The following is a 22424-nucleotide window of genomic DNA, read 5'->3' as shown; positions in this document are numbered from 1 at the left end:
ATATAATGAATCATGCTGTTCATTTAAATATTTTAAAATCAAATTTTAAACTCTTAGCCAAAAATTTGGTTATCGGAAACAATTTTGTCTTTTTATCAAAATAACGATAAAAAGCACACGGTTTTCAACGTTTGCGTCTAATGCCTCAAAAATTGTCATAAAGTTTAGAAAATACCCCTTCAATCTCCAGATTTGAACTTAATGTAACATATTTAGAGATATCTGGTGGCTAGATTACGAAAATACGGCTTTGAAACGAAAATAGAGCAGAAACAGTAAGACTCGAAGTGTGGTTGAACTTACTCTAAAATTACGCAAAAAAAAAAAAAAAAAAAAAAAAAAAAAAAAAAAGAAAAGAAGAAGAAGAAGAAAAGAAAAGAATGAAATCTATTCCCAGACGTTAAAAAGGTGTTGTTGATACTGCATGATATTCTACTAAATAATAACTTAATAAAAAGTTGGATTATTCAATAATATACAGGCATTTTTTAAAGTGTACAAAAACTTTTGTGTGATAAAATTTCCAGCACTTTTTGGTTTTTGATTTTTAAAAAATTAAGTTTAAATTTTTTTTAAAAAAATTTTATGCAGTTTTGTTGAAAATTGATCATAGATCTTGTAATTAAATACCTATTCCGAAACATTAATTCTAATCAATGGATAGGGTCCTATTTCATTGAAAGTTGTAGGTGTACGAACACTTTTGGAAGTCACTGTATAACCAAGATATCTCTTTTTGAAACATTCGTCTGAACAAGAAAAAAGAAAGAAAAGAAAGAAAGAAAGAAAAAAACTAGTATGTTGTGGCCATCACGAAACTTTCTTCTATATCTTTCTTATGAATTCTGATCCCTCCCCATGCTTGACGAGAAAGCAATATTCTAAACAAAAATAAAATTACGCACATAAAAACTTGACGACCGTCCCAATTTCCGAATTATCGCAAAAGCAAAGCAAAGAGCGAAAAGTGGAAGTTGTTTTAAATGCCTTGCTTGAATTAATTACAAATATTTTATTTGTTAACAAACATAAGGTGGCAACAGTTAAACATTCTAAATGTGTGAGATAATATTACCGATCATTTCCCAACAATTAAAATCTCGCGAAATACGACAGTCTATTTCAATTAATCTTTCATATTGTTGCATTAATAAAACTATTTTTATTCAAGCAAAAAAAAAAAAAAAAAAAAAAAAAATCAGCCCCTTTCGGAGCGATTGACGCCATACTTGAACCAACGCCTGTTTTCATGTAGGTTCACATTTATTCTAAGTTTCATCTAGAACGAAGCATTATACTTCTTGAGATAAGCACTTGCAATGGAAATGAGATAACGTTCGATTGTACTACCAACTTTTCAGCTATTGACGTGAAAATAGAATCAGCTCTTGCACCTTTTCAGGGCAACTAGTAGATAAATTTTTGTTTGATTCCATTCATTATTTCTTGAGCTATAGCAGTCACAAGCGAGGACAAAAAAAAAAAAAAGAAGTTCTATAGCTCATCTTCCGTTTGAGCGATTAACACCAAAATTGAATCAGCACCAAAATTGAATCAGCACCTGTTCTTGTTAGGGACAACATATGGACCAAATTTTGTTTGATTCCGCCAGTTACTTCCTGGGTTATAACAAGCACGCAAAACTCAAGAAACGTCCCATTGCTCCACCCCCCTTCGAGGAATTCGCGCCAAAAACCAATGGGTACAAGTTCACATAGGGGCACATATGTGTACCAAATTTTGTTCGATTTCATGCGGTAGTTTTTGCTGTAGAGCTGCCACAAAAAACTGGTTACACACATACGTGACACACACACATACACATACACACACACATACACACACACACACACATACACACACACACATTTTCCCCAAAAATGGTCAAAATGGACTCAACACACCTCAAAGAGTTTGAATCCGTCAAAATTCGAAATTCAAAAGTTTGCACGCAAAACCAATACTTTCTTCTATATCTTTACTAATATTATAAAGAGAGGGCGGATTTTTGTGTTTATATGTTCGAGGTAATCTCCGGAACCACTGCACCTATTTGAAAAATTCTTTCACTATATGAAAGGTGCTTTTTTACTGAGTAACATAGGCTATAATTCGAAAAAAATCCAATAAATAGTACTTTTTTTAATTCAAATTTAGGCCTAAATTTCACGTAAATTGCCTATTATTGGCAATTAAAGGAGTGAAAAATTACTTGCACATATTAATATTATATATCATTAAAAAGGGTAGAATTTTCTGCGTTATAAACAATTTATTTCATTGCTCTAACTTAATTACGACGGGAGTAATTTGCGTTTTTAGCTCGAACTTTTTTAGGCTTAGCTGAAATTTAGGCACTACTTTATTAAATCTATCAATAAAAAGTGAAGGAATTGTCCCACAGTTTTCTTTTTGACAGCATTGGAAAAAGCGAGATTTTTTACTCCAGATCTCTCTCGACTTATGGTCGAAAAAATTAGCTTCTATCTTCAAAGGGAAAAAAGTTATAAGCGTTTTTAAATCAATTTTGAAGTATGTCATTTTGATTCAGGTTGCCAATCATTTTATTTTCGCATGGTTACGCTTTTTGAATCCATTGTATATTTTCTTATTTTGCATCTGATTTCTTAAACTTATTTTATTTCATGTTTCCATGGTTACTCTTTTAAAAACCATCTTTCGCATTTTAATTTCTTAAAAGTATTTTAATATCTGTCGTCATTGCTTGGAAGGGTAATTTTGCATGGTGTTTTTTTTCTTTTATTTAAGTTATTCTTTAAGTTATTAAGTTATTCTTTTCATTAATTGTTGAATATATGTCACTTGACACATTTTTTGTTCTCAAGGAGACCGGGCAAAGCCGGACAACGCAGCTCCTAATATATAAAGATTTGAAAGCTACTGTTACTGTGATTTTATACCTTTTTGTTTGTTTGGCGAAACATTTATTATTGCCAAAGAAAAAACATCCGCTTCACTCGAAGGGCTGGGTTCCGGTAGCCTGGTCGCTTGGCACGTTAGGCGCTGAGCAGTTCAGTCTAGGATTATTGTTTTAAGGCAACCGTTAATGTAATTCATTGTCTTGGCGATTTGTTTTGAAAGAAAAGAAACTTTTGATTTGGTTTTTATCCGAGTGAAATATACGACATTTTCTTCTTTTTTTCTGACGATGATTTTTGAATGTTCCACGGGATGTTTTTTTTAAATTTTCGTTAGACGGATGGATTATGATAGCGTAGTTGTTGGGCAAGTTTGGCGATAAACAATAGAGCTGTAGAATTATTTTTACATTTGAAAGATATTATTTGATGTCTCTTTTTGTTTATATGGCGAAATATTTTAAATTGCAGTAAAAACCGCTTCACTAGCTAAATAGAGTTTTAAAGCAACTGTAAATCTAATTTAATGATTTGACGAAAAGTTTTAAATTCCAGAGAAACTTTAATAGTTTTTTTCTTTTGAAAAAGTGTGTACTTATTTTATACAAAGAAAAACGATCATTTCACATCAGAGGCGGAGGGGGCGTCAATTCTTTTTTTCAACGGATTTCCATTAAATTTTTAGCACGGGCATCGCTGTGCGGGTCCTCTAGTACTAGATATAGATGAAAGTGAAAAAGATTAAATAAATAGAATTTCTTCTACATTTTTTATTTAACGTTTGGCAAATTCAGTTTTTTTACAATTTTTTTTTAATCATAATCTTATTTTCAAATAACGCTTTGGAAATAAATTCTATTCTACTAAATGTATTGCCAGTGCGTTATAAATAATGCTAGGATTGTGGCTTTTTTTGCACCAAGAGAATGGTATTTTGCGCCAGGAGTATGACATTTTTTTTGCGACAGGAGAATGAAATTTTCCTTGTAATTTGCCTGTTACGTAAACCCAACTTCAAAACAGAGTAGAAAAAAAAATAATTTAGCACAAAGCCAATAAAAAAAAAGCATTTATTTAGTCCATGGCGAAAATATTTTGATAGAAGTGTTAATTTTACGACAAAGTATCAGTGCTAACTTATTGATTAATATTTAGAGACGTAACGGTTAAAAAACTAAACGTGTCTATTTCTAAAATGGACTTCATTAACCGTGACGAACGTAATTTCACAGTTACGTTCTTCATTGTTACGTTCGTCACACTTCATATTTTAAAGAAATATTCATTTCTGTCACATTATAAGAAAATTGAGTATTATTCTACAAGAAAAATAAAGTAAAGGAATGAAAATAACACATTGTATTATTTTTACAATAATATCAACCTAAACTTTAGAGATAATGAGAGTTGAATATCATGTTGCAAATTCAAGGTTGCAAAAATGTTACGTTTGTCATTCTATTGTAATTTAGTTTCAGAAATCAATTAATGTGATTTTTATTGTCTTTTACTGCATGAATGTTATACAGAATTTTTATTCTTTCACAAAGTTCCGCAAAACCACAAGTAAATGATTATTAGACGTTTAAAACTCATGTTATATAACGAAACATTCTCTGAATGTTACATTCGTCACTATGGAAGGACCCGTTACATAATATGAGGGGCGCCTTGCGACGCCCCCTTATTTCGTGGTGCCCGGGGCGATTGCCCCGCTCGCCGCCCCCCTCGTAATGGCCCTGGGATCAGGTACTCTGTCATAAAAGAAGTATACCGGGTTGCTGCAGCCCTATAGGATCGCCTCCTGGATTCGCCGTTGCATTCAAGTATAGATGCAGTGTTGCCAGATGGTCAAATCCAGATTTCCCCAATTCCCTTCCAACTTTTCCCCAAAGAGCGATGTTTTTTACCAAAATTCCCCAAATGCAAAAATTATTTTTCCACTAATATTTTCAGAAAATTGTCTTTCTCTAATATTTTTGTCTCTTAAAAATTTTTTTTTCCCCAAATAGCCAAATTTTCTTATAAAATTCCCCAACATTACCCCTTCACATTTCCGCTTTTTTTTTTTTTTTTTTGTCTTCTTTATTTTTATCTTTCTTTATCTTTACTGATAATAAAGCTGAAAGTCTCTCTATCTGGATATCTCTCTGTCCAGATCTCTTTCTGTCTGTCAGGATCTCTAACGTGCATATAACGCCAAGACCGTTCGGCTGATTTTCATGAAATTTGGCAAAGAATTAGTTTGTAGCATGGGGGTGTGCACCTTTAAGTGATTTTTTGAAAATTTGATTTTGTTCTTTTTCTATTCCAATTTTAAGAACATTTTCCCGAGCAAAATTATCTTAAGATGGACGAGTAAATTACCAAGTTATCATAACGTGGAACCGTAACGTGGACAAGCCAATTGGTCATGCATTATTTGTAAATATACAGCGGAACCAAAAGACCTTTTAATTTTTTACTACGGGCAAAACCGTGCGAGTGCCACTAGTCATAAATACAAGCGCCTGACTGAGAGATAAGAAATAACCAAATATTTGGTTTCTACTCGTATTTACTACTCTACTTCTGTATGTACATTTAAACTATGATTTTTGTATATATTTATCCAAGAACACTCTTCATCACACTTATTTTTACCTGTTTCACGTATCAACTAGTTACTCACGCAGAACATTAATACGAATTCCATAGCATAACATTCCACATAATGCGAAATGCGAATTCCATAAAAGCTAACCCAACGCTGTTTGATACAATGTTCCCACTACTTCTTGACGTGAATTTAAATACGAAAAAAAACTTTTTTCCCCGAGGTTTTTTTTTCCCCACGTTTTCCCCAAGGAAAAAATTTTTCCCCAAAGAATTCCCCTCAAAACCCATTTCCCCAAAATTTCCCCAGAGAGCACCAGATTTCCCCAAAATGGGGAAATTTCTCCCAATCTGGCAACACTGTATAGATGCTACTCCAAAATGATGCTATTTTTCTTCTGCGTATTTTAATTTTTAGCTTTGCAGTAATAGAGTTTTTAAATGTAGGGATAATGTCCCGTGAAAAATGTTTCGCTACCCTCTTGGGGGTCATGACTCACAAGTTGGGAACCCCTGCAACATGTAGTCAACCTTGATAACTTGAAGTCCCAAGAGACCGGCGAAAACCTTCGAGTAATCGGTAGTTCGAGATATCGAACGATCGATCTTTTCTCAGCCTTCTCAACAATAATTGTTTCTTTATTTTCTTTTTCAGAAATGGTGCATCATAGATAGATTATCACACCTATAGTTTCGCTAAAATTTATTATTAATACTTCATAGAAATACCTTTAACAATTTTTTATGAGATACACTTGGAAAATGAAGTTATTTTGATGGCTTACATTTTTTTTTATCGTATCTTTTCATAAAAAGTCATAATAATAAGTTTATGGACACAATGCGACCTACCCACGTTTTTATAATTTTCCAGGTACTGCAGTAAAATATTGTGAAAATCTTGTACTCACGGACAAAGGATTACATCTTTCTCAGTGATATAGAAATCTCTGATTTCCGCCCAGTTGACATCAACAAATATTTCAAAACTAGAAAATCGCCCGTCAAGGTATGATGCGTGAAAATTGCTTCTACATTTCAACGAAGCAATCGCCTATTTGGTGATACAGTTTGATAGTTGAAATTTTATCCTAGTGGATTTTAACTCCAGTGGATGAACCCTAAACTCCAGTAGATAACGTTCATTGTTGACCACTTTTTCGTTTTTACTTCCTTTTACAAAAAAAGGAAGTATCGTCTTCACGAAAAAATTTTCACTCAAAAAACGGCCTTAATTTCTATTTTGCTCACCCCCGAATGAGTGTTAGGTTTTCTTTTTCGACTCGACCACACGTGGATATATGTTTAGGAACGTACAGACACCCGAAATATCCATTTTGACGATCCCCGAGTCAATTACAACGAGTTTTCTCGTGGCGTCTGTATGTACGTATGTGTGTATGTGTCTCGCATAACTCAAAAACGGTATGTGCTAGAAAGTTTAAATTTGGTACGTGGACTCCTAGTGGGGTCTAGTTGTGCACCTTCCCTATTGGTTGCATTCGGATGTTCCTAACGGGGTCTTTTGCCCATTTTTGGAGGAAAATCATTGTTATTTTCGATGTAAACTCAAGTGGTGTTATAATTTAGCGGACACTGGCGATATATCGCCAGTCTTTTGGTCGCCAAGTTTTGTCGCCAACTTGGCGTCAAATTGGGCGATTTAAAAAAAAAATCTGGTTTCGATTTGGCCACTTTTGGTGATATTTAGAGAGTAAACTATTGAATCACATTAAAATTGCCAATAATGGGAAAATGACATTAAATTGAAGTAAAAGGAAGTCATGTGATGCACACATCGGCTCGTTTCGTTCTAAGTTACTGGATCCAGTCCAACTTTGTCAAAATAAAGCATTTCCCTGCATGTCAAACATTGCCAGAAAATATTATCATATTTTCATGCCGTGGCGCGAGTTTCATTATTGATGACGTCAGGAGCGTTACTCGATCAATGAATTCGCTATTATATATTTGAGGACGATCCTGTTCGTCCATCACTTTAACTTCGTTGTCATTACTGTTTGTGAAACCACAGCACTTAAAGTAATTTTTAGCAACTATTTCTCCTGTAAGTTCAATTTCTTTTCTCTTCTCTTCACTTCGCATTGCTCTTAAACGTCTTTTTGTGCTAAAAGCACAATAATTTGAGTCATCCAGGAATTAAAAGCTCATTTTTTTCAATGTTTTCCAAAACTTTAAGTCTCTGAAAAATTATCCAGCTGCTCCTCAATGACATTTTAGGTCGTCAGCCACGGCAAAAAGTAGCCCAGTCGTCAACTTTTCACTCAATCTTGCAACACTGTAAGCATTTAGAAGCTTTTTTACAAATAAATACTCTCTTTACAACAAGATAATAAACAAAAGAATGTTTTAAATGAGAAAAATATATATATATATATATATATATATTCTTTGCTTGCACATTTATGCATAAAATGAAACAGAAACTTTCCTAAAAATTTCGATTTAAAAGGAGAACATTCGAGGTATCGAGACAACTTCATATTGAAAACATTAAATTTTTTGGGGACCGAAAGAAGACTTCGGGATAAAGGAATATTCGAGTTATAAGGCTTCGATTTTTCGAGAGTCGACTGTATTAAGAACTTTTTCGATTGCACTGTTAAGTATCTTTAAAAGAGCGCTTATTAATATTAGCTGATTGTATTAAGAATTTCTTGTATTGATCTGTTAAGCATCAAATGAGCTTAAGCTAACTATATTAATACCTTTTCCTATTACTGTTAAGCTTTTTAAAACGAATATTAAGAACTAGCAAAATATATTAAGAATTTATTGTTCTGCCCTGTTAAGGACCTTAAAAAGAGATCTTAATGTGAACTGATTATATTCAGAGCGTTTTCTGTTATACTGTTAAGCATTTTTAAAAGAGAGTTTGTTTAGCTAATTACACTGTTCGGAAAAAAAAAGCAAAACTCATTTTGAAACCATTCTTTTTGATTCATATGTAAAATGATTCCTAGAATCCAACAATAATCACCGTTTTCCTCCAGTACTCCCCACTTTTTGGAAACGTCTTCCCTCATTTTTCATTTTTGAGTTTCATGGCCATTATTTTCTTTTGGAGGGGGAAGAGAGAGGAAAAAGTTCAAAAGTATGAACATTTGGGGCGAATTGGGAGACTCATGGAGGTATTCTCCTCTAGTGCTTAAAAAATCATCAAAATTAATCTTTTTTAGGAGCTTGTTTTACAGTTTTTTCACTAATATTTCCGTGTAAAACCAGAGTATCGGACTCATTTCAATGAGCCCCTAACCCAAAAAAAATATTAACATCGTAATTTTTTTTTAAATCTTGAAAACGCCGCATATTGCATACGAGTCGCATCTTCAGTACAGAAACTTCTTGTGTTATTTATATCACCCAAGTTACATTCACAGATAGGTTAAGGCTAAAAGTGAAACCAAGTACACTTATAATAAAACCTTTATGTATATTTATAATTCTGGGGATGTAGTGCTTCCATTGTTAATAACTATGTACTACATCAAGAAGTGATAAGGGGTCAATCATTAATTACGAAAGGGTCACAAAGAGGAGGGGGGGGGGGTTACAAAAACTCTTCCTACCCTTACTTTGGGGGAGGGGATGGGGGAGGGAGGTTTCAAACCCATTCTTACGTAATATTTTCCAAGCCGATATTTTATGTTAGAAATCGCGCGGTCACGTGATTTGGCAGTGATCATATTTCATTAGCTTCTAGAAGGTAAAAAAATATATTAGGATGAGCTGTTTTTTACTTGTTTTACAAAGAATGAATAACATACAATATAATTAAAGAATCGCACTATTCATGGCATATTTTATTTTTAGTTTTAGTATCGCATTATATAATATATATTTGAAAAAAAGAAATCTTTGATTCTCGTCAAACTGGGTGTTTTGGTGCAACTGATCCTTTTATTATTTTGAAAAACGTAATGGAATCTTACGTAAGAACAGGGGGAGGGGTTTGAAAAATCTTACGTACCCTTACATGGGGGGAGATGGGTCAAATGCCAATGTCATCCTTACGTAATTAATAACTAGCCCCTAAGGTAGATTGAGGAAAACAAAAACTGTCACTTTTCGAATTTCAAAAATGACTTCCGAGAAGTAAAGCAGCCGGTAAGCTTAATAGTAGATTTAAAAGTTGGTGTTTGTGCTTTCTTTTTTTTTTTTCAATGCGGTAACGTAACACTTCTCCCAAGACAGATTTTTTAAAGCTTTCAGTATTAATAGAGGATTTACAATAGCTGTAGGCTAAATTTTGTAATAGGGTTGTTTCCTTCAGTCAAAAGTACTACTTTTAGTCACTGAAATGGATAGAATGAGTAAAAAAAAAAATAACATGGATCCAGAAAATACTTTCATTTTCCCAGCAGTTATTTTTTAATTAATTTTTTTAAAATGTCCGATTTTGAAAACAAGGCGTGGTCTTCATGACGTCACAAACGATGCAATTTGGCGCATCTTTCTACCACGTTTCCACGTCATGATAATCAAGAAGCGAACTAAATATTGCACTCTACGCTTGCTATCAACCATATCGTTGCCAATACACGTGAGTAAAGATGCGAATTAAATATTTTTCTCCGTGAATGGCAACACTGAATTGCATTTCATCATTTGTGATGTCACACGACAGAAACGTAAACAATGAAAGCGCACCGATTTGAGTAGTTTTTTAGAAGTATTAAACTTGAACAAATTATTTAAAAAATGGTCAGATCCTATATTTTTAAGCATGCTCTTTCAGAAAAAAATACTTTTAAAATTTTGGAAACGACCCCATTCAGCGGCATTTCTGTAAAACAGTTAGCAAGATCCAGGATAAATACACATATTGTTGGAGCACTAAAACCCTTAAGAACAACACAAAACACATGAAAAAATTATGTTTCTCTCACAAGAAAACAATGTCCAGGACTTATTTGACAAGTTAATGCTCGGGAGATAAAGAATACATTGCGGTAAAAAAATTCTTTGCTTTAATCGAGAAAAAGGAGACATACGCCCAAATCTAAATGAATAAATCTGACAACACTGGCACCGAAAGGATATTAAAAAGTCTATGTCCCGGCCTCTCCAACTATTTGTTTTGAATTGCTTTCCAATTTTAGCCCTCCTTATCCGCTAGTTTATCAACTATGTTCGCGCATGCGTGCTATAAATATTTTTCTTGAGGAGAGGATGGGTCATTCGTTACATCAAGGAAAGGATCCCTTCGCTTCCTCCGAACTTTTTCGCCCTCCCCCCTCTCTTCGATCGGCGTCTCCCGCGCAGCCCCGTTCGATCCACCCCCTCCAACCCTCTGGAGCACACTCGGCAAACGACAGCCGGGACAGAGGCCAGAAGTAGAGAATGCATGGAGAGGAAGACAGGAAGGGGCACGGGCCCCAAGACTCCAAGAGCAGTCCGGCGCCCGAAGACAATCCAAACTTTATGGTGTACAGAAAGGTCAGTGATTTCGCTTCACTTCTTTTTCGTTTCCAATGTTATTAAATCGCCTGCGGGAGTTATTTAAGAAACTAGTAACGGGAATGAACTCAGTGGAAAATGTAAATATTGATGCACCACAGAAAACGTGATTTTCATTCTTGGGTATTCTTTAAATTTCGAGAAAAAAATTGTTGAATATGAATTCGGGTAAAAAAAAAAGTGCAATATTTTTTAGTTACATAATAGTCTCATCTACCTAAAATATTATGTATTACTTTTGAATGTTCTTTTATACTCTGACATGTTTCAAGCATCCAAGAAAAATTCGGAGCCCAAACTTTTGGTGTATGGAAAGGTCAGTGATTTCCCTTCAGTTCTGTCTTTTTTTTTTCATTTCTAATATTATGAAATCGCCGGCGGGACTTCGTTTAATGAGCAAATTAAGTTACTGCATTCATTAAAAAATGTAAATATTGAAAACGTAATTTTCCATCAAAGGTGCGCAACCTTGAAATTCGATGAAGTTAGTTTGATAATGCATTTAGAACAAAATAACGCGAATGTTTTGTACCCGAAATAAATCTTATAGTACTTCTTTTTTTCAATTAGGATTCTATGCATTATTTTGAATGGAAATGTGTTAGGGTATTTTCTAATGAAACATTTCCCTAGCGTCCTAGAACAATCTGCTGCCACAAAATAATGTGAACTTTATGATGCATAGAAAAATGAATCATTTTTTAAAAGTTCTTCTATCGTTTACTCGTTCTATTTCATTTCGTTTCTGGCGCTATTAGATCGCTTCTGGCTTGTATTTGATATTCTGGCTCGTAGATCTTTAATAAAAAAGTTAAAAGAAAAATACGGGGACAGAATTCCTTGAAAAATGTAAATATACGTGCACCGCTGAAAACCTGATTTTCATTCTCCTGCTGGCATTCTTGAAATTCGATAAAACTATCTCGAAAATATTTTCTGAATAAAATGATAGGCAATATATTTTTACCCGAAATAAATCGTAGACATTCTAAGTTAGAATATCATACATAACTTTGAATGTGGAAACGTATAGGGATATTTTATAATCAAACACGTTCCAAGCATACAAGGATTGCGTGCCCGAAGAGAATAAAAGCGTTACGGTGTACAGAAAACAATGATTTCATTTCAGTTCCTGCATCATTTGCAAGTTTTATCCTTTATCGTTTCTGGCTTGATCAAACCGTTTGCAGAATTTAGCAAAAAGATTGCTGTGACAGAATTAATTGAAAAATATAAATATGACGCACCAGAGAAAAAGGGATTTTTATTTTCACGGGGACATTATAAAAATTTTCGCGGGGGTGTTTGTGAGTCGAAATTTCTGAACATTTTTGGGTTGTCGTTTTTAAAAATTATAAACTGACAACACATTCTAAAACTAAATAATTATTTTAAAAAAAACTTTTAAAAAATGTCTTTTTAAATAAATATTTTCAATGATTTTTGCATGTATATTTGAAGAGTTTTTAAGGAAAGAGGAGGGGGGGGGGGGAATCGAGCTTCTTCAAAGTTTCAGAAAATTTCCCACTGTTTTCAGAAAATTTTACTTGAGTCCACTATTACCCCTGAAATTTTGATAGTTCAATTCGCAATTCTAGAGCTTGAATACGCCACCTTGTGATGTTTTAAGAAATTAGGTAACGAGGTAAGAAATTTCAATTTTGTGCAAACAAGGCAGATTTCAGGTGTTAGTGGATGTGTCTTTGTTTTACCTTTTTCGGGACCCGTTCGGCAATGACTACAGTGCCCCCTATAGTTTTGTAGCGAATCTTGGAAAATTAGTAGAAAATAAAATAATTGGCACTCATTTAATTTTTGGCTCTAAAACTTGGATTATTTGCAATTCTTTTTAAGAATTAATTGCCAATATCTTTTAAGAAATACAAAGTGGGAAATTATTCTCTTGGAGGAGGGGCCTAAATCAGGGATCTCCAACCTTCTTTGCTCAAGAGATTTTTGGAGGCGAAGCGGGCCGAAAATCCAACAATATTTCAGTTCAAGTGGTATAGTTAGCACAAGCGACCCCACTCCCCTCTCCCCCAACCGCGACAATTTTTTTTTTTTTTTTGAATAAGCGCTAAGTAGCATGGGTTTCCAGGGGCAAACCAAAAGGCCCAACAAGATGACGGATTTTAGCTGCCCCCATCCCCCAGTGCCATATTTTTGTTTTTTCGAGGCACTGGTTGACACTGCCGCCCTTACCCATGTTGCTTTAACTTCCTATGTTAAAATTTCATTTATATATAAATAAAGAGGAGTTTGTGAAATGTAAGATAAGTTTAATACTGAGAAATTCCTTATGCGAAAAAGTTTAATACTGAGAAATTCCTTATGCGAAATTTACTGCTTTGTGAAAAGATAACTACCAAACGTTAAAAGTCTTAAAAAGTTTTAGGCTTTCTTAGAATCAGAAGATGGATAAAGGTGGGGAGATCGAGTTATATCCCCTGGAAAACGTCCCATATTGAAGTCTTAAAACTCAGTTTCAGTCAATCCTTGATGGTTTTAGGTTGGGGGACAGGTTTCAGAAATACCTCTGCAGAAATTTTCAAAATTCGCATTTTTAGGGAATTTTAAAGAAGGGTTGCGGTTTTCGCTCCCAAATTATTTTTCAAAACTGAAACCAATTTCAGGATCTCTTTGGCGACATCAAAGGCTTTTACCATTACAAGTTACAGTTTTAAAAAGGAATTTTTAGAATATCTTTGGTGATTTGTGATGTTAAGGAAATGAAGGTGTTCTCTTTGGAAACTTTTCTGAAATGAAGTCCTAAAAACAGAATATCTTTGATGATGTCGGAAGAATGGTCAGAATTCAGGAGTTGTTCCAGAAATTGTCTATCTATTTCCTAGTAACTGTATTTTTCTCCCGAAAACTCAAGAGAACATACATCCAAACTTTTATTTCTCCGCAATTACATTTTTCTCCCGCAAACTAGTTAAAGAACACACATCAAACGTGTCCATCTATATTCTCGTATAATTCCAGTTTCTCCCATAAACTTTCAAAGAACATGTATCTAAACTTTTATTTCTCCGTAAGTCTATTTTTCTCTCGTAAACCATGAATATGAAGACACTTATACATCCTAACTCAAATCCGTGTCCTCTGTTCTCTCGTCATTCAATTTTTCCTTCTTCTGCTACACAGTTTTGATATCAAACGTAAATCAGTTTTCACTACAAGAACAGTGTTTCTGTAAGAAAACTCACCTAACAGGAAATTGAGGAGGTGAATTCGTCTGCATGTAGCGGAACCTAATAGAACGTTCACTGTCAAAATAGAACTCTTAAATCATTTTTAAACTAACATGAATGGGGTTGAGTAAATTAACTAATGAAGCAGGATAAAAAGGAAGAGGGTTCTACCAAAACTAAGTGAGTCTACTTCCCGTACACCAACCCTGATTATTCACCAACCTTGAAGTTATCGCAAGATTTCAGTCCCAAATTATTTCAAGTATTGTTTCATTGGTAAAAGTAATTAATTCAAACTGAAATGCATCTTTGTGAAAAAAAAAGAAGAAAAAAAAAAACACACATACAATATTTATCATTAAAAGAAGATGAAATCCATTTCAATTTTTATGCCTTATTTTTCAGTAAATTTCATTGTTAATTTTCAAGCACAATGTTTCAGCAGGTAAGGGCACAAATCTGAGGGGGGGGGGTGTAAGGAAAAAAGTTACGTTACAATATCTTTAACTCTAATTCGCGAAAAAGAAATAAATGAAAATTTTGACAATTTTTATAGAAGAAAACGTCTTTTATCATAATAAGTAGATTTAGTTTCAGAAAATTAATTCAAGCAGAAAAAGTAGGAATTTTACTCTTTTATTCAATAAGAAATGAAGGATTTTTTCGTTTCCACCGTTTCAAAATCACAAGTTAATGAATAAGAAAATAAATAAATAAGAAAGCATTAGAAAATACGTTAATTAAATCGTTCTTAGGTTTTTTTTTGGGGGGGGGGGGAATTCAAGAATAAAATTTTCAATTCTAAGAGTAAATAAGATCATTCAATTCATCCATTAATTTTAGTGATATAAGAATGCTTTTGTATTATTTTTCGTTCATAGATTTTTTATTTTGTGATGCCGAAAATTGAGTGTACATTTTATTCCTGAATTTTTGGAGCAAAAGTTTCATCTTTAATTATTGATTCTTTCGGTAAAAAGACCTCAACAACTCCTGTAAATGTTAAGGCTTTTTTTGAATTGCTGAAAAAATTGCCTCAAAATAATAATTTGAAAAAGTAAAAACAAAAAGGGATAGTGTACGAGTACATGTACGAGTAAGAAATTATTAAGTAAAGTACACTAAAGCTGACATCTAAAGAACTCCTAAAGCAATCATCTTGAATAAATTTCTTTCTTCTTAAGAAAGCGAAAAGCTTTGAAATATTCCTCCTTTCACCCTTCTGACCTATGCTCTTGTGAATCCCCCCCCCCCTCCCTCACTCTCTCTAAAAAGGCAAAATGGTAAAGAGAATGCATTTTTAGTACTTAGAAGAGATAAGATCAAATGTCTGGATTCTCTTTACCCAGCGATTCTCAAATAGCGCCCCGACGAAACGCGTGGTCTTCAAAGGTGAAGATAATTTTGCAATATCTTCTCAAATTATTAGAGGCTTATTAATGCGGCACCCCTTCATTATAAATAACGGTTATGCAATATAGACACACAAATTTTATTTATTTTAATCTGCTAGCTGCGGTTAGTTATACTTTTACTTAGGAAAAGGCGCCGTGGGAAAATCTCATTTCTGAAAAAGCCCCTTGGCGGAAAAAAAAACTTTGGGAACCACTGTTGTTAGCAGCAATATTCCAAAAGAAATACAAAAAATGTTTTGACTGATGGAAAACCGTTGTGCAAAAGTATTTCTAATCCACGGTATTTTGAAGAGATGTTTTTTTTTTTTTTTAATTCCGTATCGCATTCTGTGATGTAATATTAAATTGGAAGAACTTTTTCTTTTGACGGCGGAGGACGAAGGGGGAGTTTTCCTCTTCTGCAGCTTCATTGGCTGCTATGACTTTATTATACGGCGGCATTTTTTATATGACGGCAAAAAAAAAAAAAACATAGAGCAAGAAAATTCTTTAATTTAACATAACCATTTAATTTTTAATTAATATTTTAAAATATCATATTTCTAAAACAAAATGTTTCATCGTGTGACGTCACACGTGAAAGCACATATTGAATGGAGCGCGTTGTTGTCTTTTCTGGCAAAATATCCTTTTGATGGTTTTCACTGCGTGCAATTACTAGCAGAACGAAAGTTGTTGGTTGAATAAAATATTCAGTTGGCGAAGTTTGGCAATGTCCTGAATTTTTGTTCAATTGTGACGTCAGCAATAAAAATGAAAACAGTGACTGAACGTCTTTATGATTAATTCATTAAGAGAGAAAATAAGTCAAAATTAAGGAAAAAAGTAACTCACCTCATATTTTTGATCATGCTCTTTCAGGAAAAAAAATTTTCTGAAAAATGAGAAGTAACCTAATTAAAAGGTATATGTTACATACATATTTTTTCTACAACAAAGAACCTTAAAAAAAACCCCATAAAATTTAGAGTTAGCATTTTGATAATTTGTTTTAATTTCATTTCATTGTAACTGATTTTGGAGGAAAAAATTTGATATGATACAAATATAGCATGATTAAAGGAAAAATAAAGACCATTCAAATGAATGAGAATAAAGCAAAGAAACTTTAAAACGCCAATTGCATTTATGAAAACTATGGAACATGCAAGATACATCAAAATATCTTATTGAAGAAAAGTTAACAAAGAAAAAAATATTTGGCCTAAGAATTTAAAAAGCTCGATTAATTACCCTTAATCGAGTTATTTCATGGGAGTAAGAATTCCCAGTTTTCAGCAAAATAATCGGATAGTTTTCAAGGAAAATGAAATTGCTGAGGACGTCAAAAATAAGTGTTTAAGATTTACTACATTCTTACATATGCAGCGGTTATTATTTAGCGAATTTATGCATGAGAAATATGTATATTTTTCATGGTTCATTAGCATTTGATTGAGAATTATGTTTGCGTAGCATTTATTAAAAGGGAAAATTTTGAAAGTGCGTCTTTCAGTGTTTGAATTATTCCAAACGAGTTTCTATTCAGAAATCATTGCTTTATTTGAATATTTATTAAATGACTAGTTGGATGGGGAATGGAAAAAATTTTTGATGGTGAATCTTTGATTTCGGTAAACATCTGCTTTTCGATCTTGTAATTTTTATCACCTGGTTTTATCCATAGTAATTTGCATATGTCTTAGTTTCTGAAAGTTTTGTCTCGTAGAATTTAGATCGTATGATTGATGGAATTCGAAATTGTGAGTTTGTAGTTTAAAACGGATCATATTGCTGAAAGGCTGTCTGCAGCAATATGAAAATATTTTTCTTTCAACTTTATTTTTAACTAAGGGGCCGTCCCGACCTTGTTCGGGTTAAAAAAAAACTATCTATTTTGCCTATTGTTGTCAATTTTTAGGCGCAGCCAATGGCAGCCCTGATTAGTTCACGTGAAAGAGGAAGAAATTCTTACTTTTGTGTTTTATTTACAACTTTTACCCTTCATCTACGGTAACAATGTCTGGAACTCGATAAGAGTAGGTCAAGCCTAGTGAGATCTTGGTCTACGTATAAGTGATTAGCAATGTCCAATACAAGGCTGATACAATGTTATATACCTAATCCTCTGCAGCCTCAAACATCTGTAAAGGTTTTGACAGTTCTTAAGCTGACACCGGAATTATTTTGCGTTCACGTGTTTCCATCCCTCTGCATACAGTTCGAAGACCACCTTCATTTATTCTGTCATTGCAAATGCAGGGCAACTGGATTTTGTTTTTACGTATATAAGAATAAAATCGTATGAAACCTGGACTGGTAGCGAAGACAAATTATTGTTATAAAAAAATTAGTTTAAATACATATATGCATAATCTATAGCCTATGTCACTCAGCAAGAAAGCACCTTTCATGTAGTGAAAGATTTTTTCAAATATTTGCAATGGCTCCGGAAATTATTAGTTGAAATTGTTTTTTACCAAGAATAATATGCGTAGGAATGTTTTAATGTGGGTCAGTTGGGTGGTATAGTACACTCATGTCCAAAATTAAGGTTACATACATGTTGAGGAAGAGAATATTTGATGTATGGACTGGCCCAAAACGTCACCCATGTGTGACTTTCCAAGAATTTCCTTACTCGGCAAACGTTGTCTGACGATTCGGCAAAAGTTGGAGTTTTATTTTGAAAATGGGGTGGTTTCCTTCAGTCAAAAGTACTACTTTTAGTCATTGAAATGGATAGAATGAGCAAAAAAAAAAAAAAAAAAAATTACATGGACCCAGAAAATACTTTGATTTTCCCAACAGTTTTTTTAAATTAATTTTTTAAACTGTCCGATTTTTCAAACAAGGCGTGGTCTTTATGACGTCACAAATGATGCAATTTGGCGCATCTTTCTACTACGTTTCCACGTTATGATAATCAAACAGCGAATTAAAATTGCGCTCTACGCTTGCTATCAACCATATCGTTGCCAATACACGTGAGTAAAGATGCGAAATAAATATTTTGTTCTGTGAATAACAACATTGAATGGCATTTCATCATTTGTGATGTCACACGACAGAAGTGTAAACAATAAAAGATCACCGATTTAAGTAATTTTTTTAAAAATATTAAACTTAAATAAATTATTTAAAAAATGATCAGATCCTATGTTTTTAAGCATGCTCTTTCAGAAAAAAATACTTTTAAAATTTTGGAAACGACCCCATTGACAATTTCCACTCTCCCAAAATTTTAAGCTTGGGGCGCACCTGGACAGCTAGTGTATTTTTTTTCTTGGAACATAAAGAGTTTGGAATAGAATACAGATGCAGGTATCGTACAAAAAAAATGTTGAACGAGGGAGACTACAATGAACTTTTCGAATAGAAGGAAATCGAAAAATTGCATTTCTTAAAATATTTAGGGACATCAAAACCTCGTTATCACCGATTGTTATGCGTGGTTGACTTAGGGGGAAAAAAATGCAATTAGTTTTCAGTATGGTACCCGTTCGTGCTTTTTGGAGGTAAAATGGCGGCGATGAAGTGTTTTAGTGTCTCTATACTCTGTTCACGGAAAAGATAGACCGAAAGTAAACAAATCAGGTTACCAGAAAGTTGAAAGTCGAGGATTTCTCTGGAACAAAAAAAAAGTGAACCAATTCTTCTCGGAATCACCATCCACTCGGCAGTAAGTTGTTCGAACTTGCTAAAAAACGAATTTTATCTTAGAAAAAGATTTTTAAAAAAGTTTATGTTAGTCTTTCAGAGTAAATACAGTTTTGATCTGCTTTAAGAAAAACGTTCTAACCAGATTTTTGAAAGATGGGTAACGTAAAATACGGAATACTTTAACATTACCTGTTTTGTAATTTTTATATGCAGTAAAAAATGAAAAAATAAAAATTATTACTAAAAAAAAAATTTATTTTTATTTATGATATGCTTTTATTATTATTTGTGACAAAAGAAAACAACTAAAAAATAATTTATCAATAATTATTTATGAATTTCCTATGTATACTTGAAAAAAGTAATTTTTTTCATTTCTTTATCTCTTGGTTTTATGAACAAAAACATAAAAAAAAAAAAAAAAAAAACATCGACGTCCAAGCTTTTAGCACCTTCAACTATGCGTCATTTTTTAATTATGCTCAATTTCTCTCATTTATTCAGCAAAAAATATATTCATTTCATTTTTTCTCGCTGAGCGAATCACTCTACAAAGAAAGATTCCTCAGCAAAATTTGAGAAACGTTATTTGATTCGTTTTCTGCATTCATCCTGTTATCCCCTCACCAATCAGCATTGAGCATTTCGGGAAGTCTTATCTCTCGAGAAGCGATTACATGATTGGTGAAGAGACTTTCTTTCTCGGGGGATTAAATCTATTGAGGAGAGGAATATTTTTCCCTTTAGAAAATTCTCAGCCTTTTCTAGAAAAGGAGACCAACGTGGATATTTTATTGCAGAAAAGTTTATGTAAGGTAAAGTTACTCAATATGACGGTACCTCCTAATATGAGTTAAAAATTTCATGTATTATCTTATATACCTAAAAACTGAGCGTATGTATCTATGTATGTATGTATCTATGTCTAAGTTACTTCTACCGAACGACAGTGAACTGACCATCGAACCAGGTATCGATGTATTTGTAATCTTCCCGTCTATATATTAGGCTATTTAACATAATCCTCTGATAATAATTAGCGGAGATATCAATTAAAAACTAATGATTACGACACTTAGATTCCGACATAAAATCCCTATTTTTCGAAGGCTTTCCCCCATTCAAATTATTATTCAGTGCTTCATCTCAACTTTTCGTAACAATGTTTTTATTAAAATTTGTTGCGTGAATAAAATCATTGAGAAGAAAGATGTTGCAATTTTTTTCCTCTAATATGAACAAATGAAATTCTGGCTTTTGTTTTAAAGGCTTTTCCTGTAATCGAAGGATTTAAAATGTTTATTTTTTGGTTATTTTTCCGTAATCTGCCTCAAAATTTTGTTTATTTATTTATTTTTTTTTTTTTGTTCAAGCCTGATTGTTCAACACGCGTCACTTGACATAACTTTTATTTTCGAGGTAGACCATGCAAAGCCGGACGACGCAGCTAGTTTCTTTTAAATGATCCTTCCGAATCCGACATCTTTGGAGAATATCAAAACTAGTTATTTAATGGCCAATGCTTTCATAGACGTATCCAGTTCAAAAAGTGAGGGGGGGGGGCAGTTAACCGCAGCATTTGCTCGATCAGGGGATCGTTGCCCCCCTCTCTTCGGATTTTTATGCATTTGTGTGTGTATTTTGCTACGTTCTCCTAATAAAATACATGGAGTATAACCTCCCTCCCAGTTGAATTTGGAATTGACATGACTGAAGAATCATATTCCTGAATTAAAACTCTTTTTATATAGTGGGTGGTCACGTGTAATAACACGTTTTTTTTTTTCAGATGAAAGGAAGCTGGATTTTTTTTTGGGTAATTTGTGGAAAAGGGAAGCGTTATGTTACCTAGCGTTACATTACCTGTATACAGGGTCGACGAGAGGACATGAATAATTCGGTGAAAAACATTTTTAGCTTTCAGTCTAAAAATATATTAGGATTCCTTGCTAGGTGTTTCTCCTTCAGGGGGAAAACCTAATCATAGAGCCCTAATCAAGGGCGGTATGGAGTCTCCGGATACAGCAGCTTCGAAGGAATTGCTTATAATTCCGTCTTAGCTTTGGTCATATTTGCTTTAGGAGGCTTTCCTGGTAAACCTGAAAGGTGCCAAGCTATTATTTGTAAGTTTCCTGAAGGTTCCTGTATTAGTTCAGAAACATGACTGGTTTTGATTGGGAAGGTTTTTGACTTTTTTCAGAAAGATTCCAGGTTGATTTCAGGAAGGTTACTAACTTTTATCAGGAAACTTTCCTGTTTTTTTCAGATAAGTTACTATAAATAGGCGCATTAGCTGCCCAACGTTTTCCAGGCACTTTTCTATTTTTTTTTTTTTTTTTTTTTGTAATTTTCAGCCCTTTTCCGCGTTTTCTCATGCTATCTAGAAAAAAAAAAAAACAGTATTTAAATTTAATCTGCCTTTTGGTCCCGTGATATTTATCTAAATATGAGGCTAAATATAAACTGCCCACGCGAAAAAAAAAAAAAAAAAAAAAGGTTTGGCATTCTGCTTTAAATCATTTGTGATGTTGCGACACATTTTATTCCGTACACAAACACATTTTCTATTTTTATTGCATTGTTTTTAATACAAAAAACTTTCATAAATAAACATTTCCTGACTTCAAGATTTACTCTCCTAAAGTAATAAATTTTAGTCAGAAAATAATCTCTACTCTTACAAGACACCTATTAAGGTGTCTTAGTTGACAAAAATTCCGTATAAATTAAACAAGCCTTTTTATCTTTTTCATAGCACTGCATATGTGCCGTAACATTTTAGCTTTCCATTTAAAACTGAGAAATCAATTGCGAGAAAAATCGTGTAGCTGCAATTTATTCAACACTAATTGCTGACAACTTACAAATGAAAACAAATTCCTTTTGCTCTTATCGCCGTACTCAGAAAAACAAAGCCTAACATGTTTTTCTTTCCAGCAGACAGGATACGCGCCGAAACCTTATGAAATCTTAAATAATGGTGTACCGAAATAAAAACAAATGGAACGGACATTATCTTTAGTTTCTCGGAAGACGAAATCGTTGTTACTATTAGTCTGAAACTCAACGATCCAATCAAGGAAATAAGAGAAACTAGGAAAACGAAAGGTTTCTTATTTGTTTAAAGATTAAATGGTAGGATGATTCAAACAAGAAAAACAAATGCCGAATGTGGCCACTTATTTCTTTAAAAATGAAGTTTTACATTATTA

General features: G+C 33.3%; 1 protein-coding gene across 1 annotated transcript in view; it reads left to right on the top strand.

Moving 5' to 3' along the window:
• Positions 1–10826: 10826 nt before the first annotated feature.
• LOC129229219 (regulator of G-protein signaling 7-like) overlaps positions 10827–22424 on the top strand; it is a 227303-nt gene continuing 215705 nt past the window's right edge. The window contains exon 1 of the mRNA XM_054863482.1: positions 10827–10934. Coding sequence (XP_054719457.1) covers positions 10839–10934 — 96 coding nt within the window. The 5' untranslated portion in view covers positions 10827–10838. The remainder of the gene's footprint in view (positions 10935–22424) is intronic.

Source organism: Uloborus diversus, chromosome 9 (genome assembly GCF_026930045.1).
Source record: "Uloborus diversus isolate 005 chromosome 9, Udiv.v.3.1, whole genome shotgun sequence".
NCBI classification, from domain to species: domain Eukaryota; kingdom Metazoa; phylum Arthropoda; class Arachnida; order Araneae; family Uloboridae; genus Uloborus; species Uloborus diversus.
Note: the sequence above shows the minus strand (reverse complement) of the source record. Positions and strands in the feature narration are given on the sequence as shown.